General features: G+C 33.2%; 2 protein-coding genes across 3 annotated transcripts; both read right to left on the reverse strand.

Annotated features, from left to right (window-relative positions):
* Nucleotides 1-820: 820 nt before the first annotated feature.
* On the reverse strand, nucleotides 821-5,298 carry LOC105336334 (tripartite motif-containing protein 2). Of its 2 annotated transcripts, none has more exons than XM_011440594.4 (2): nucleotides 5,178-5,298; nucleotides 821-4,982 (listed from the first exon to the last, which is right to left on the reverse strand). In XM_011440594.4, exons 1-2 carry the CDS (start codon nucleotides 5,218-5,220, stop codon nucleotides 3,307-3,309), a joined length of 1,719 nt encoding a protein of 572 aa, XP_011438896.3. In that variant the 5' UTR covers nucleotides 5,221-5,298; the 3' UTR covers nucleotides 821-3,306. The 2 variants fall into 2 exon arrangements, with proteins under 2 accessions (XP_011438896.3, XP_019926220.3); XM_020070661.3 differs by having other exon boundaries at nucleotides 5,063-5,193.
* Nucleotides 5,299-10,079: 4,781 nt separating this feature from the next.
* On the reverse strand, nucleotides 10,080-14,480 carry LOC117688767 (E3 ubiquitin-protein ligase TRIM71-like). The gene is made up of 2 exons (XM_034467120.2): nucleotides 13,828-14,480; nucleotides 10,080-12,834 (listed from the first exon to the last, which is right to left on the reverse strand). The coding sequence occupies exon 2, from the start codon at nucleotides 12,817-12,819 to the stop codon at nucleotides 11,176-11,178; it is 1,644 nt and encodes a 547-aa protein (XP_034323011.2). The 5' UTR covers nucleotides 12,820-12,834; nucleotides 13,828-14,480; the 3' UTR covers nucleotides 10,080-11,175.
* Between the last annotated feature and the right edge of the window lie 2,788 nt (nucleotides 14,481-17,268).

The raw sequence follows: 17,268 nt of genomic DNA on the forward strand, positions 1-17,268 counted from the left end.
TTTGGTCAATCATTCAAAATGTGCAAGGAAACTATTTTATATCTAAAATATAAGAAATTAATTTTGATCTAAAATCGTGTCCAAGTTACATAAAACTACCGTTGCTTAGAAAATATAATGGAAGAACTAGCACATATGTATCATGTCACTGGTATGAATAAAATTTTTCAACAACCTCAAAATATGTAGGTTTTTGAAATTGTTAGCTCTTTTACCTAAGCAACGAAATTCGATTGTCTTTAATATTGTACGTCATAACAACATTATTTTTAAGTGTTGTGGATTGTGAATTTATCATGGTCACAATTTAAAACTGTTCATTTGTTCATGAAATAAATTCTATAATTTGAAACGAATAATGTTTATTTTTTGCCCCGATAAATTGACAAAAAATAAATTTTGTAATTTCTTTCTTATTTTTATTAATTTCATCTTTGATATATGTACCCACATGTTATTCTTTTTTATTCACGATGAGGCAATCATTTGGAATTTTTGCAGTATTATTTATGGCAGGGGTTCGTTTTTTACATACGTTCCCCCAAAAACGTTTAGTTATGCCACATACATACAAGTGCATTTAGATACAGTTTTCTCTTTAGCTGGTCAATGCATTTTTTCAAAATAAATCAATATTTGTGAAAGGAAAGAAAATATACTTTGCTGTGAATGCATTCATATGTAACTTTTTATAAGATGCAAAAGTCAAGTTGGCCTCCATTATTACAAATTGATGTTTATCTAGTGTGACCTCGTTTAAGTTCTCATAATTGTACTTGTCTGAACCCGGCATGATAAAAATTTCGATGAGACTATTAAGTAAGTAAGTAAGTTATTTATTTATTTATCTATAGTGACATGTGTATACATTTCCAGGTGTTATATTACCAATAGTCAGCATAGATTAAACACCCAGCCCGTCGGGCCTATATGCCACTTTGAACACATAATACATGAAAAAAGAAAAGAAAATAGCACAGCATCAAGCGGTAAACAAAGATATGATTGAAAATAATCATTTATAAGTATAATGCTTCCTTTATAACCTTGAGTTTGCATAGTTTATATAATACAGTATACGTTTATTTTCGGAACAATAAAGATTGTCTACGTGTAAAAGAATGATATAAGTATTTGGCAACCTGCCGAGGATAATTTGAAATAAGAACAATTATTGCCTCTGTATCTGACAAATCTAGTAATTGATAAAACCCATTTTTTTTTCGAAAAGGATTCTTCTATAGTCGTTATATAAAGGACAATGTAATAAAAAGTGAATTTCGATTTCTATACTATTTTTACAACAAAAAGTACAAATTCGCTCTTCAACGGGTTCACCGTGGTATCTACCCATCTCAATTCTCAATGGTAAAATCCCACATCTAAACTGAGCCAAAATTGATCGCAGATATTTAGGCATATCTAGAACTACATAATTTTCTCTACCAAAAACTTTTTTAAAAAGTGCATAAGTACGTAGATTTGGAATATTGCTAATCTCACTGTTCCAGAAATTTGAATAGAAAAAGTGTATTTTTGATTGAACTATATTTGTGTCTACGATCATTCTATTGTCAAAGTAGTAATCTAAATCTAAACAGTGAAAAATTTCTTTTAAATCACTACACCAATTATTCCTACATCTGTGGTAATCAATTTCAAATTTATTTCTTGTGATCCGTTCATTGTCAAAGGACAACACTCTATTCCAATATCTAATTACATTAATCCAACGTCTATATTGACTAGGTATCCGTCCAGTGTCTCCATAAACCGACAAAGTCGGCGCAAAACGATGAACTCCAAGAAAATAAAGAATTGCTCTATTTTGAATATTATCTATCGATTGAATTTTTTTGGACCCCCCAGACACTGGATGCATAGTGCAAAACTGGAATGACACATAAGTAGAATAATTTCTCGTATGAGTTAAACCTAAAGTCTTTATTATTATGTATTGAGGAAATAATCTTCCCAAGAGCACGCCCCCCTGCTTTAGCTAGCCTTTCTCCATTTTCCACAAAGTTTCCTGAGTAAGTAAATGTTATTCCCAGATTCTTATAATTATCAACTGTTTCTAGTTTATTTGACCCAATTTATTTATGGAATGAACCTTCATTTTTGCACACGAATTGTTTTGTAAATTGTATTTTTAACGGGGGCTATTTCCGGTTGTTAAGTATTTCCTCAATTGGTGAGATTATGTCGATAAACAATGTCACTTGATATTCAAACGAGTATTGACCAATCTTCTTATACATATCTGCTATCGACTAAGGCCCAACAATTTTATTCATTGGAAGGACAGTCTTATAAACGATAAGGAAATTCACGATAACTAGGTCTACAAAATCATCATGAATGCATCAAACATTGCAATGAACAATGACCCAAGCATCATTTTTTTAAAGTTTTCACTTGAAAATTATCAAACTTCTATAATTCATTATATAGAAAAGGGCTAATGACATACGGATTGGGAAATCATCCTTTAAAAATTTATAACATGCTGTAAGGGAATTTTTTAATTAAATTTTATTTATTGATATTAAAAAAAATCGGTTGCTATTCGTCACTTTCGGATTTTTTAAATTAATTATAAAAATGACATGTGGTAATAGCGAACAGTGTTGAAAATCAAAAGACCAAAGGAAAAAACTAAATAGGATCAGAGCAAACACGGACTTCTAAAATAAATAGAATTAGAATCAGGTGTCATGGAGGAGTGAGCATCCTTTCCTAACCGCTCACACCCGCCGTGTGTTCTTTGTCGTAATCATGAAAACGGAAAAGTCAGTAGACAATTAGGTGATTAATTATGGTCTGACAATAAGTATGAAAAACGCCAGTCAAAAACGCCTGTCAGCATGCAGCCCAGTGGAAGATTGTATTTGCTGAAAAGATCGTTGTATTGACAATAGAATTTACGGAAATGTGAGTTCAATCGAGATTGTTGATATTTTCTGTTTTAACAACTTGTTTATCAGTAACTTATAAATAAGATTCCAGGGTGAAATGTTTATGTCAAGGCCTGATCCATGATCTTTATGAAAGGTGTGATAAATTTCATGATGTTCTTTTTTTGATTGCAGATATGCACCACAAAAAAGAAAATGATCCGAGATGTTTTGGAAAAGTGAGATAAAGTGCGATGATACAGAGAATGTGTTACAAGCGCATGCCATTGTTTGTATCAAGGATGCACAAACCCTTAAAGTCATAGCAAGATAGGATATAAATATGTAATCGTATTGCTTTATCAAAATTGTTTTGTCAAAAAAGAAACAAAGACTTCTTCTTTTCAAGTCACTCAAGATATTTGATGATTTTGATGCAGTTGTTGTCACATTCTCCGACCCAAAGATTTTCGTTTTCATCCAAGCTCAAAACAAACGGATCCTCCAAACCACACGTGATGTATCGTAAGAACTTTCCGTTTCTGTCGGTTACATGAACGCAGTTATTATCTCGATCTACGACCAAGATACGACAGTAACTGTCCGTTGCGATTCCGTGGGGATAGAACTCTTTGAAGCTACAAGACCGATTTCCTGCATAGCGAAAGCGAAATTCTCCAGACTTTTTCATTGAAATCACAGCGCATGCGTTCCAGTCAGAAACACATATGTCACCATTTCCGTTTTCACAAATATACATATTGTTTCGGCTGATAGAAAATAATGGTTTCCCAGTTTCATCAAATTGGAATTCTTGGTTTAATTTTCCTTTGGTGAAAAAACCCACTTTACTTTCTGTATAATCATTACGTCGCATACAGACCATCAACTCTCCGTCTGAATTGAACATAAGGCCATATGGAATCCAGCCAGCCATATCGACATACTTCTCAAATCCATTTTTCTTTACAAGATAAATACACTCGTTAACTTTGTGAGAAAATGCAATATGACCATCTTTACTCAAAGCTATATCCTTCTGACTGTTTCCAGACACAGCATTGAAGCATTGTAACGTAGAACCCGATTTGTCTAGCTGTCTAATCTTTTCATCATCTCCATAAATCCAAACCTTGTCATCAGACTCGCAGCGGATTCCTTTCAATTTTTTGCTATATGTGAACATAACTGAAATGAGTGCTGGATTCTCAACTAATACACGGGTCGATACCATTGAAACATCGCCCGTTTTGGTTATTGTAATATCTGGAAGAGAAGATTGAAAAGATGACCTGAGAGACACAATTTGCTCAATGATTGTCTCTTTCCTGGTGTCTGGGAATATCAGTGTTGGGGGGCTGACTTCTTTCCTGGATGGAACAAGTCGTAATTCCTCTACGTCTGACTTGTAATCGAGCACCTGAAAGGAGTTTTCTTCTTTAAGAATGTATTCATTTCTCTCGATGCATTGTTTCACTCTCTGATATGAAGATTGTATTTTCTCTACGTTGTCTTGCAAAATCTGCAGGTCTTGTTTGATCATGTCGGCCAGTTGATTTTCGATTTTTTCTATTGCATTATCAATGATTTTGTGCCAGACTTGTCCTAATTTCTTTAGAGAACCATTTTCTTTATCGCAATGATCCTTGTATGATATAACCATCCTTTCCATATCTTTCACAATTTTTGAATACTCTCTCTCAAAGTGATATAACTCTTTTAAATCTTCTGTGACGGAGTTTCGAGTTATTTTACATATTTCCTCCAAATCCACTGCCCCGTGTCTTTTGTGATTTCCGGTTAGACACCGTGAGCAGATTGGAACGTTACAGTCTTGGCAGTAGAGATCCTTCTCTTGTTTTGGATGATCCTCGCATTTCTGTACCTTATATTCCTGTTTCAGATGCTGGGAAGTGAACGGGACAATTTCATGCTTTGTTAATGTGTTTTTGTCATTGTGTTTGTTCCTACAGTTTCCACAAAGGTTAACGTGACAACTTTTGCAATAATGTTGTACAACATCTGTACAAAGATCGCATCGAACGACATCCTGGGCTGTATTCATGGCCTTATTATTCAGATAACCTAAAGTAAAATTGAGAATATTTCGAATCTAGTTTATCATTATTTAATAACTGTAAATCTAATGGTGAAAATGCACTTACCTTATCAAAAAATTTGTAAATGCTAAGCAGAGCATCACTTAACAGAGTCCAAACAATACCGTTTAAACAGCATATTTGATGTTTTCCTGTTTGAAATATTTAAAATAAAACTTACCCTGTATGTTCTTTTGTATTTTTGTTCCTTGATGAAACAGCATCCGTTTTAACAGCCTTTTCTAAGTATCTTAACATGCTCTGTAGATGCAAATACTTCCCTGTGCAGCGTGTTTTGACAAAAATACTTATAAAATACGAGAAAATTAACCTCTAATAAATCCCCATTTTGAACTTTTATAATTTCGAAGCTATTCATGATTTGTCTTTAAGTGTTAATCCATGTGTCATCAAACACAAAATATTTATAATGACTTGATTCAAAGAAGTTCTTGTAGAAAACGGTTTTCAAAATCTTGGTCTATAAAATTCAGTGCAAATCGGAGTTATCCTTACAAGTCTGTTTTCAATCTAACTGATATGAATAAACCAAAGCGGCACGTAACAGTTTTTACATGCAATTGGTGAATGATTACAATCAAAATATTTTGGTTTGCAATTCTCTGGGGTTTTTTACTTAGTTTTGTAAGAAATCGCAACTTAGCCTCCTAGAATATAATCAATTGCACTGCAAAAAGCATTTTTCACGTCTTTAAAAGTTGAATTTGTCGCTCCAAATCACATGGAAGACATTGTTCTTTGGGGAAGATATTAACACAGAACCCCTCATCTAATTAAACCTTCATTATTGATATTAATGAGGAGGCATTACATTCCTGGCAGGAATATGAATATTTTTTAGTATTTAAAGAGGTTCGCTCCTTAGGTTTTGGGTAGCCATTTTGGGTCACCTCTAGTCTGAAAATTCTGCATATTAATTCTAGTAGTATATCTACATTTTACACAGCCAAAAAAACTTTATTGAATAAAATTGTTCAAAAAAATACATTTTTACAGAGTTTCGAAAGGGACTATATTTTGTGGCGGAAGGTTTTCAAGAAGGTAATGAACAATTCTCATAAACCACTAGTTTAAGAGTACTGTTACTGTATCTTCCCAATTTTCAGCGCAGACCGAACTTCTAGATAGTTTGTGTATTACGATATATTCGTTTTGATCTAAAAACATATTTAAGCAATATTTTGAGATTAATATTGATATATTTTGGCATATTTTGCTTATGTATAATAGAAGTTAAGAAAAAAATATCTCCAATTTTGGCCTAAAATTAGCTTATTTCATGCTATATCTCAATTTTTTAGATGTGACCCCAACTTGTTTTACTTTTAGATGAGACATTAAATGTATTTCTTTTTGTATGCAAAGTTTTGGAAAGATGACATTTCTATATTTGTTTTATTTGCGTTATAATTTGATTGCTTCAAAATTTTGTAACATCTGTTGTTGTGTTCATGATGTACTGGCCTTTTAAGCCACCAGTAAAGCAAGGATTTTTAAACTTTGACTTAGATTTTACTTTTATAGTCAGGTGTTCAACTTTATATTGTATTAAAATCATAACTAAATAATAGTTCAAACTATAAAAATTTGTTTGATTTCTTCAAATCATCAATTACCATGTCAAATGTTAGCAAAAAATTCAGAAAAACTATTTTTTTTTTGTTTGGGGCCCTATATTTCCAAAAAATGCCATGTGACATGGGTCACAAATAAATTAAATGAACATTTTAGGTGCCCATCTTTATATCCAAGAGGTTTTCGGATGATTGACATTACTATTATTTCAGGTGCCAACATCCTTAAGATATGATATTTTTATTACGTGATCGAGTTGGGCTTTATCATGGACAGCATAAGGTAAATTTTACAAGTCAGCAAACACATGTATTTTTCCGTCATTTAAAATTGATGCAAATTGTAGCGTGTATGGCTTTAACAAGTCGAGACCACTGAATTTTGTAACGTCGGCATAAAGTTGCATACAAAATTAGCTATATGTTTACTTTTATTGACAAACCAATCAGGTGAATGAGTTGCAAGGCATTGTGGGCTAGTACAAGTTTCAGTGTATACAAAGCGTATTGAAATTCTATATTATTTTGAATTGTTTTTTTGAAGCTCGTTTTCAGAATTAATGAAATAAATGTTACTAATATAAATTCGTACATCTGTCATACCATTCATATCCCTAGAAGCGTTAATAAACTAAGAAGTGAAAACCCACACAATTCATACAAGGGAAAATAATTAAATTATGATTAATGTTTTTATGATATTAAATCACATTGATATATATTGATATAATTACCGATCGAGGTATCGTCATAACTAACGAGAGTGATTTACCCGAGTTTCCTCGACGACACATTTGGTCTTATGGTTCCATGCATCGTTTAAACCCTTTCGTTGCATTAAGTTCCTCAATCACAACTCCCTCTATTGCCTTTCGATAATAGCGAGCGCAGCTCGCCGGCGCGCAGCGCCGGCTAGCGAAGCGAGCTCTAAGAACCAGTGTGCGCGGGAAAAAGAACGAGCTAAACCTACAGTTCATCAAACAAAATTTTTTGTCTACGTCCCATAATGCTCTCTAATGTTTTCACCCGTGGTGCTATGCCAAAAATGGCCGACTTTTAACTCGTAATTTACGGTGTCTTAAGGTTTGAAGACACGTTTTGAGTACCGCATTAGCTTTGGCGAGACTCAGAAGATTTGTTACATGCTTCCATACCTTCGTATTGAGTCGAGAAACGTAAACAAAGACGAACAAAGTCATTGATGACGTCACACTGCACTCGCGATAAATTTAGAGGTGGATCAAACATCTGTAATGAGTCTTCTGTACTGGCTATTTCAGTATAGTCTCCGACACATGCCTCATTGACATATCTTTTTTTAATATAGAGATTTTATATATATATACTAGCAAGAGCCATACTTTACTGCCATATCGATCCATTTTTAAACTAATTGTGCATGCATGTACAGTAGGCAGGTAAGTATATGAGTAGGGAGGAAATAAACAATAGGACATTTTGAACTATATAAAAAGGAATAAAATAAAAATAAACAGGTAAAAAAATTATGTAGATATTGCATATAGTCAGACCATTAAATTTAAAAGTGGGAAATTACACACCTACAAACAGGTACAGGGCTCTCTCTCTCTCTCTGGGTAGGGGGTTGCGCTGTATGTATCATAACCATTAAAATTAGTACCTTTGGCATACTTAATGTAGAGCAATACTCTCTCAAAAATTCTTTGATGTTCGTTGATACCTAAAACTATAAGTTGACAATGATGCAAGGTACAGTATGTGTAATTCTTGCTGCGCTCGCCAGAACGGTAGCACCGTAAAACATATTACATATCGTCAAAACGCCGTTATTCACGTGTTTCAGTTCTCCCATCATGTTTACTGCTTTCCCCATAATGGCGGGTTTGTATAGCATGCGGTATGACGTCATAACGGCCGAGCCCAATGCTTTATAACCGCCTGCCAGCTGATTTTAGAGCAAACGGTCAAGTCAACTTTTGGACAGCAGCCATACTTTGGGAAATGGCCGACGAAATATCCCGTTGGGTAAATGCTTAATTATTTGGCAGTGGGAGCTGATGAAATAATCTTATTTGATCAATCAATTTATTATACTTAAGTTTATAGGCAATATATAAAGGGGGAGGATTATTTTAGGAACGGGACTCCCGCACTGTTAAGCGGGATTTAGAGCTATATTTATTAAGGGTTTTGGCTATTTATAATATTTGTATTTTAATCCCATCAAGTTGGGAATTCATTTAATATGTACAATGAATGTAATTTGAACAAGTATTTTATTTGTAGATCAATGTAACAACACAATCCAAGTAAATTATTGGTATTAAAAGCTGATATGAATTCATAAAAATATTTGGTCGCCATATTAGTTTCGATCGCTCATCATCTGCCACTGGGGCATATATACTGACCGAGAAAGTTACGTTTGGTTGCTTTCCGATCGAGGCATTCGGGTTGCACTTCCAAATGATTAAACTAAATTTTGTAGTTATAAGGTTTTAAAAAGGAGTAAAGAGAACTATAATCAATAAAACAGAAAAGATGGTTAATTGTTTGTAAAAATTCCAAGGTATTCGCATTTTATTTTGCATAGATAGTGTGCTTTAATTCCCGTGCACATTAAACATATTTCCGTTCGCAAATATGTTTCTTTTTCGAGCCTATGGAATAGCAAAAGTCTTAATTCTGTTAAAATTTTAACAAAGTCATAATGATAACTACATGCGCTATGATTTGACAGCGTCATTGTTGTAAACATAAAACACTCTTTAAAAAGTTAAAAATTCTGGACGATTTGCTTTTCTTAAACAAAATCGTAAGAAGCAAACAGCGATGTTAAAAATTCATCGTAACATGAACATGGTTGGTCACCTGATCAAATCCCGTGGGGCTTAAACGGCTTTTCTGAAGATTTGATCACGTACATACCTATAAAACGTCCAAAAAGATTCGAATGTGGTTGGTACGTGATCATATCTTCTGAGAATTCCTTCAGGCCCAAGAGTATTTGAATACGTGACTAACCAACTTCATATCCCGTAAGCGTTTGGTTTTTTTAAGTCTAAAAATAGTCAAGATCATCCAGCTTTTATAAAATAAATATGTTTTATGGCAAATCAAAAAAAAACCAGGTGTATCAAGACAGTGAATAAATAACTCTTGTTTATGTTCAGTTTAATAATAGTAAGGAAAATATTTATTTAAGTATAAGGATTACAAAAATCCATATAAATATTATATGATGTACGTATATCCCACTGCCTAGTAGGCGGGCTTGTCTGCTTTTTATACAGCTTTTTCAATGAACATTGTTACAGCATATAAAATTGTTTACATGTTATTTAAGCATACGGTAACAAGGAAGAAGATAAAATTACAAGATAAACATGTACAAGTATATTGAAAAAAGCACAAAATGAGTTTATATACGAAATAATACTTCACATTTGATTACGACGTAATGAAAACAGGTAACTGAAACAGGGAAAAATTGTTAGGTGTGTATAAAGTAGAATCAGATCTCCTTTGCATGAATAGAATTAGAACGACACGCTTGTTTTCCAGTATTAAGATTTCTTCCTGTACATTATCTTGAATATCAAAGGTTTGTCTGCTGACATTTCCTTATGAAGCATGTTTATATCATTTATTCTGATGCAGAATGTTTCAGATATTTCGATGTACATGTAGCAGGTTTCAATATCAAGAAAAAGAATGATAACTTTTTCAATGTTTTACTATTGAAATTATTGATTGACAAGCATATCTTTTAAAAAGACTGGTGAGCTAGCGCTGTAACCATCATAAATCACAGAAGCAGGTTTTAAAAACATTGGTTTAAATTTCTGCATCGATTAATTAACAATAGGAAGGCACAGTGGTGTACTGAAATTGTGCTGGAGTGGGGTCTCAATTTAGAATTGTGAATCTAGTGTGGGCTTCACATTGGCAATGGCATAGCTCATTGACTGTGCCTTAATCATTATGTATTTAAAATTTTAAAGAACAATTCGTACTGTTTTGTAGCAATCGTATTGTCTCGGGCCTTTCCGGCAAGCTCGGAAAACATTATCCGAGGTTGTTTTCCGAGCTTGAAGGAATAAAGCTAGCTATTCATCATAATATTTAAAATAACTTTGCTTTATAAGACCTAAGCTACTGTTACTTTTTGACATTTACAATAGAACACAAAACTTCTTGTGAAGATAAAAAAACGAAATTAAAATGGTACAGTTTATCTACAGTAGTACAGTAGTCCCAGAATCTTTTACTATGGAGTCGAGCATGCGTATTCCAATGAAGAAGACTAACGTAGTTGCTAGCGCTCGAGAGCGCAATAATGTGTATGTACAATTGAATTTCAAAACTTCTCCATCAAATAGCCGTTTAATACCTTCTTATTTTTTAACCCTTTTAAACTGTGTCTTCCCTTACAGGCATCGTTATGGGTTTTTTCTTACTATGAACATGTTTATGTTTCGCCTATTTTTAATCATAAGATACTTATAAGTTAAAAAAACCCAAATAGACTTAATTTTTAACAACAATTTAGAAAAAACCATTGCGCAGAACTGCTTCATTGAGATATGTTTGTATTATTAATCACTCAAGATACTTGATGATTTTGATGCAGTTGGTGTCGCATTCTCCGACCCAAAGATTTTCTTCTGAATCCAAGCACAAAGCATACGGATCCTTCAAACCGCATTTAATGTATCGTAAGAATGTTCCGTTTCGATCAATTACCCGAACGCAGTTATTATCGCGGTCTGCGACCAGGATACGACAACAACTGTCCGTTGCGATCCCATGGGGATAGAAATTTTTGATAATTGGCGAATCAGATCCAGTGTAACGAAAGCGAAATTCTCCAGATTTTTCCAATACTATCACTGCCCGAGCATTCCAGTCAGAAACACAGATGTCACCATTTCCGTTCTCGCAAATGTACATGTTGTTTCGACCCGGTAAAAATAAAGGTTTTCCTGTGTTGTCGAATTGAATTTCCTGTTTTAGACTCCCGTTGGCAAACACTCCTACTTTGCTTTCCTCTTGATTGTTTGTTCTCATGCATACCATCAAATCTCCTTCTAAATTGAAGCAGAGGCCATATGGAATCCACCCAGCCATGTCAACAAACTTCTCAATCCCTTTTTTGTTTACGAGATAAATACATTCATCTTCTTCGTGGGCAAATGCTATATGACCATCTTTATTTATCGCTATATCTTTCTGGATGCCTTTAGAAACGGCATTGAAGACATTCAATATAGAACCTGATTTGTCTAGCTGTTTTATTTCTTCGTCATCTCCATAGACCCAAACCTTGTCGTCCGACTCGCAGCAGATCCCTTTCAATTTTTTACCATGGGTGAAAATAGCTTTAATAAGTCTTGGTTCCGTCATTAACACTCTTGTGGATACCATAGAAATATCGCCTGTTTTGGATATCGTAAATCCAGGAAGAATGGAATGAACAGACGGTTTAAGAGAAACAACTTGTTCAATGATTTTTTCTTCCTTAATGTTTGGCATTATAAGTTTTGGTGGGCTTACATCTTTCATTGATGGAACAAGTCGCAATTCATCTACGCTCGACTTGTACTCAAGCATCTCAATAGGGTTGTCCTCTTCTAGGAGCCTATTATTTCTTTCAATACAATATTTTACTTTTTTATACGAACCTTGCATTTCGTCTTTGTTGTCTTGCAAAATCTGCAGGTCTTCTTTAACCATGTTGGCCAGCTGCTTTTGGATTCTTTCTATTTCCCTATCGACGATTTTGTGCAATTCTTCTCCTAGTTTCATGAGTGAACTATTTTCGTTATTGGTATGCTCAGTGTATATAGTGGCCTTCTCCTCCAGACCTTTTATGATCTTTGAATATTCGACCTCGAAGATTTTTAACTCCTTCAAATCACCTGTGATGGTCATCCGCGAAGTTTCACAAATGTCCTTCAAAACCTCTATACCATGTCGTTTGTGATTTCGAGTCGGACACAACTGACAGATTGGCACTTTACAGTCTTGACAGTAAAAAGTCTTTAGTTCTGTAGGGTGATCCACACATTTCTGCCACTCGTGATGCTTTGACGTGAACGGGATAATTTCGTGAGGTGTTGATTTGCTTTTATCGATGTGTTCATCTTTGCATTGTAGACAGAGATTTTTTTGACAAATCTTGCAATGATGTGTTACAGCTTCTGTACACTGACTGCAGCGAACAACATCTTGAGCGGTATTCATGGCTTTATAGACTACCTTGAAATTTCATTCAATAAATTTGTATTAAATGGATGTATTTTGCAAAATATGCTACACAATATAATATATTCTCAGCAAATTTGATTGTAAGTCTTAACGTCATTTTGAAAAGATTAACGAAAACACTAAGATTATAAAAACAATTTTTGAAATAAATGATTAGTGTTAAGAGGGCGCCAAGGTGTCCCTAAAGATTGTGGTTTCATACATGTTCTTTTAATATCGAGTTTCGTTGATTACGTTGTTGATTTGATACACAATATTTGATGTTAACTTAATTGAATTTTTTAATTACATATTGTGTTGAAAAGAGAATAAATTGTTAGAACTCTGATTTTTTTAAAACAAAAGTTGATGTCAACGCATCACAAAAGTTGATGTCAACGTATGTTAATGAAACCATAGTACGGTGTTTGTTTTCTTATCCAGACTAGAATACTATCATAAAAGATATTGTGGGTAAAGCAATGATTTATATTCTTTCCAAAATCCGTATTTTCCGGTGACAAATTAAAAAAGACTTTGAAGTAATATAAATGTTAATTACATTGTACTTTAAAATTTTAAAAAATGCTTTAAAAGCAGCAGAATGTTAATCGTTTATGAAGGTTTGGGAAAATACAAATATATTTCAGATGATCTTTTTTCTTCATTGACTAAATCACAGTCTATTAGAATTGGCAAACTTTTCGAGTCAAAATGAGAAATTAATATAGATTCACATTATTTGAAAAATATATTATCTCATCAGTCTTTTCTGTTCAAATGCCATATTGTTAACAGACAATTTAAGATTTCATTACATCGTGAAAAATATCAGAAAAGCAAACTAATTTCCATTAGAAAGGATGTTCTTTTTCCTCTTGTATGAATAACCAAATAACATAATTACATAAAATTAAATACTTTAATAATAATCCCAAGTATATTTAAATCAATTCATATTTTTATATCAAAGTCATAAAATACATATATTTATATCTAACTTACTCAGGATATTTGGCTTCCATCAAAATCTGTTCAACCCCACTGAGGAGAATTTGTTATTTGGTCAGCGCTGTCGAAAAACTGTCATTTCGTCCGTGTTTAGCAAAAAACAATGCGGTAATATTTCCGATCATTTAAGCTATATTTCTACGAAAAAATGACGTATCAAATCTTTTTCATAAACATGATTTCCTGATAGCATATCGTGAACATCAATAGGTTAAATTGAGACTTATTCCCTTATATTCCGTGTGTTGAAAACCACGGCAGTTATAACACATAATACACACAGGGTACTCAAAGGTTAAAATGACGAGTTTTATTATGACGTTCACGCTTGTGGCTGTTACAGTGGCTCTTCCATTAATATAAACTTACCGTTATGATAAAATAGGAATTTTATGGTATGAATCACATTTGCAGACACGGCAAGAAGATAAAAATGTAAATTTAAGCATTAAATCATAATTTTTTAAGTATACAGTCTCATAACTGCAGCGATGTGTGCATACAAATTTTCATAACGCACTAACGCGCGTTACTCAATTTGCATGCAATTATATAATAATGCTATAAAGAATTTCCTGTTGTGTTGAGATGCGTCGTTTTCAAACAGGATTCGAGTAGTCGTCCAAAACATCGGGAAGTTAAATACTTCTAATGCTGTTTGGGTACAAACATGCTGCAAGACATTGCTAGACAGTTATTTATTTTATAAATTATTGAAAAAAAAAACTCTTGCATAAGATATGACAATTAAAACTGTCAACCATCTCAAAAGTTCACATTGCGAGATAAAGTTTCAAAGCAGAGCAAACAGGGACCTTTAAAAAGATAGAAGTGGGATCAGGTCCCTGGGATGATTAAGAAGTTATAAAATATATTGAAAGATAGTATCGATATTTATACGTTTTCTTCGTTTTTTTAAGTTTATTATGTATTAACCAATTTTTGGCTTGAAACCTGACGTTTTCTATTTGTATTGTAGCTAGAAGAGAATCATGTTGTAATTTTCGCGATTATCTAGTATTCCGGGTTTTGCAATTACGTTTTCAGTACAAAATATTCAATAATCAAAACGTATGTATACCTTTCATTGTTTGTCATAGGAAATAAAAAACAAGAGGCCCATGGGGCCACATTGCTCACCTGAGCAACAATGACTTTATATGGTCGTTCAAAGGATATTGTACCATATGGCCCCTCGATAGAATAACAAAAAATAAATATTGTAAAGTATTCGAATTTTACACTTATTTTTGCATACACTTGATCTTTGACACTGTACCTTTATGTAATACCATTTTTACCAAAAATATGAGAATCCTATGCAAGATATGAAGCTAAATTTTTGTAGGGGTATGCGCTCAATTTCACAAATTAAAAACATTCCAAAAATTTAATTTGTCTTCCCTATCATAAGCGACTGTTGTTTACCTGGCGTAAACTCCCGTGACTTTTCAACCTTACTCACTTGATTGATGAATACACTGAAATGAAAAATGTTGTCACGTGACATGTAAAAGATGTATTATAGACAATGTATTGACAGGCATATCACTGTTTTTACTAAGACCCATCCATTATTTTCATCTTTATTTAATAACAACAAATGGCTACAAACCAGGATAATTTTACGCTGTAATATTTTCTAAGGAATAGCGATAATGCCTTTATCCCCGTAACAAAATGTGTCAGAACTATGAAAACTATGAACGCTGTCTTAATGGTGTCGTTTTTATTTAATTGTGTCTGAACAACTATTGAAATTAATGTGGTTTCGTATAATTCTGAATCATCGTATTAAGAGGGGGACCCAGAAAGTAACCCTAACCCTGTATACAGCATATCAATTTTGGTACAAATATTAAACGTTTAGCGAGACATTTCTAATGTATGATCAACCAAAATTTCAGCGTCAATCAAGCAAAATACAGAGCTAAAAATTTTGCTAGATTTTAAACTTGGTATTTCCTATTCAACATCTAAAATGAAAACAAAAAATGGCCTCATATCTGTGTACAAAGCCCTGTTTTTTGCTTATTATTTGAAGCTTAACACTCAAATACGGTTAGTAAATAGAAATTGTAAACAATTAAACAGAAGAGACATGCACTAAAACATAGAGCACGATTTATTTTTCAAAATGAATCATTTATATACCTAGCTATTACATATTTCCGTCAGCGATATTAAACTCTGTTTAAACTGATTAAACTCGAGAAAAAGCTGAGCATCTCAACAAAACACGTTGCACTAATCAACCATTAGGCAAAAGATCATACCGAATTACCAATAGAATGAATTGTATTTAGTACTTTGTTTATATATCAGATTTTGCTTATTTGCGCAGGCAAACAGTCAACTGTCTGATTTACCGAAGTCTATGTTTGATTTGATACGTAAACACTACAAAATACAGGCGATAGTTCCCCAAATTACAAAACATAAATGATATGAAAATGAACGAAAATCAAAACAAGCTAAAATAATACAACCGTTAAATATGAAAACTGTCAACGCATTGAACTATTAAACCTCAATTTACTTCACAAAATCGGCTCTAATGTATCTTGCATGTTTCAAAGATACTCTTTGCACGCAATTTATCATTCAACATGGCTGCTTTAAACAAAGAACCTACTTTTACATCGTCCCCTTTTAGAAGAATGGAATACCGAACCCCAAGTTAAAATCTGATCTAAACAGGCATTTCCTTCATTATTATTTTCATAATAACTAAGAATTGAAGAAGAATAAGCCCATACTTTTGCAATTTATATTTCCCTTTCCATAAGGAATATTTATGCTAAATTACGTTGAAATTGACACAGCAGTTCTGAAGAAGAAGATTTTTTAAAATGCACCCCCCTTTTTGTACATTTTCGAGGTTTTTTCCGCTTTGAATGAAGATCGATCTTTTATTTCTGCAATTTATATTTGCCTTACCAGAAGGAGTTATGTGTCAAATTTGGTTGAAATAGGTCAAGAGGGTTTAGAGAAGAAGTCCAAAATGTAAAAAGTTTACAGACGCACGGACAAACGTGGATTGTGGGTTTTTTTGCTTGTTTGTGGGGATCTAATTTCGTGGATGAGTCAGTTTTTAGTTTCAGTAGGTAAACCAAACCTTTTATAATTACTTTTCGCCGAGGATTTAAATTCGTGGGCGAGAGCTACCCACGAATACCACGAAAATTGAGCCACCACGAATTCTAATGGTTCAACAGTATTTAATATTGTTAATACACATAACCTACTTTGGGGCCACAGCGCAATTAGTGTCAGTGAAAGGAAACATTTATCTTCTTTACTTCATCGTTATATTAAAGACACAAAAAGATTTAGTTGATGTTTGTACATCATTTAAAATGTATTTATAACTGCCATATGATCTGTTGACCGCACATGTGTATACATAATCTGTATTGTATTATATACTTTTAT

Source organism: Magallana gigas, chromosome 6, assembly GCF_963853765.1.
Source record: "Magallana gigas chromosome 6, xbMagGiga1.1, whole genome shotgun sequence".
NCBI lineage: Eukaryota > Metazoa > Mollusca > Bivalvia > Ostreida > Ostreidae > Magallana > Magallana gigas.

Bases quoted from the DNA above. Each gene is read 5' to 3' on its own strand.
- LOC105336334 (XM_011440594.4), bottom strand. From the start codon at position 5,220: ATGCTGTTTCATCAAGGAACAAAAATACAAAAGAACATACAGG. The intron at 4,983-5,177 runs GTAAGTTTTATT...ATTTTACTTTAG, and splicing joins AATACAAAAGAACATACAGG to GTTATCTGAATAATAAGGCC.
- LOC117688767 (XM_034467120.2), bottom strand. From the start codon at position 12,819: ATGAATACCGCTCAAGATGTTGTTCGCTGCAGTCAGTGTACAGAAGCT.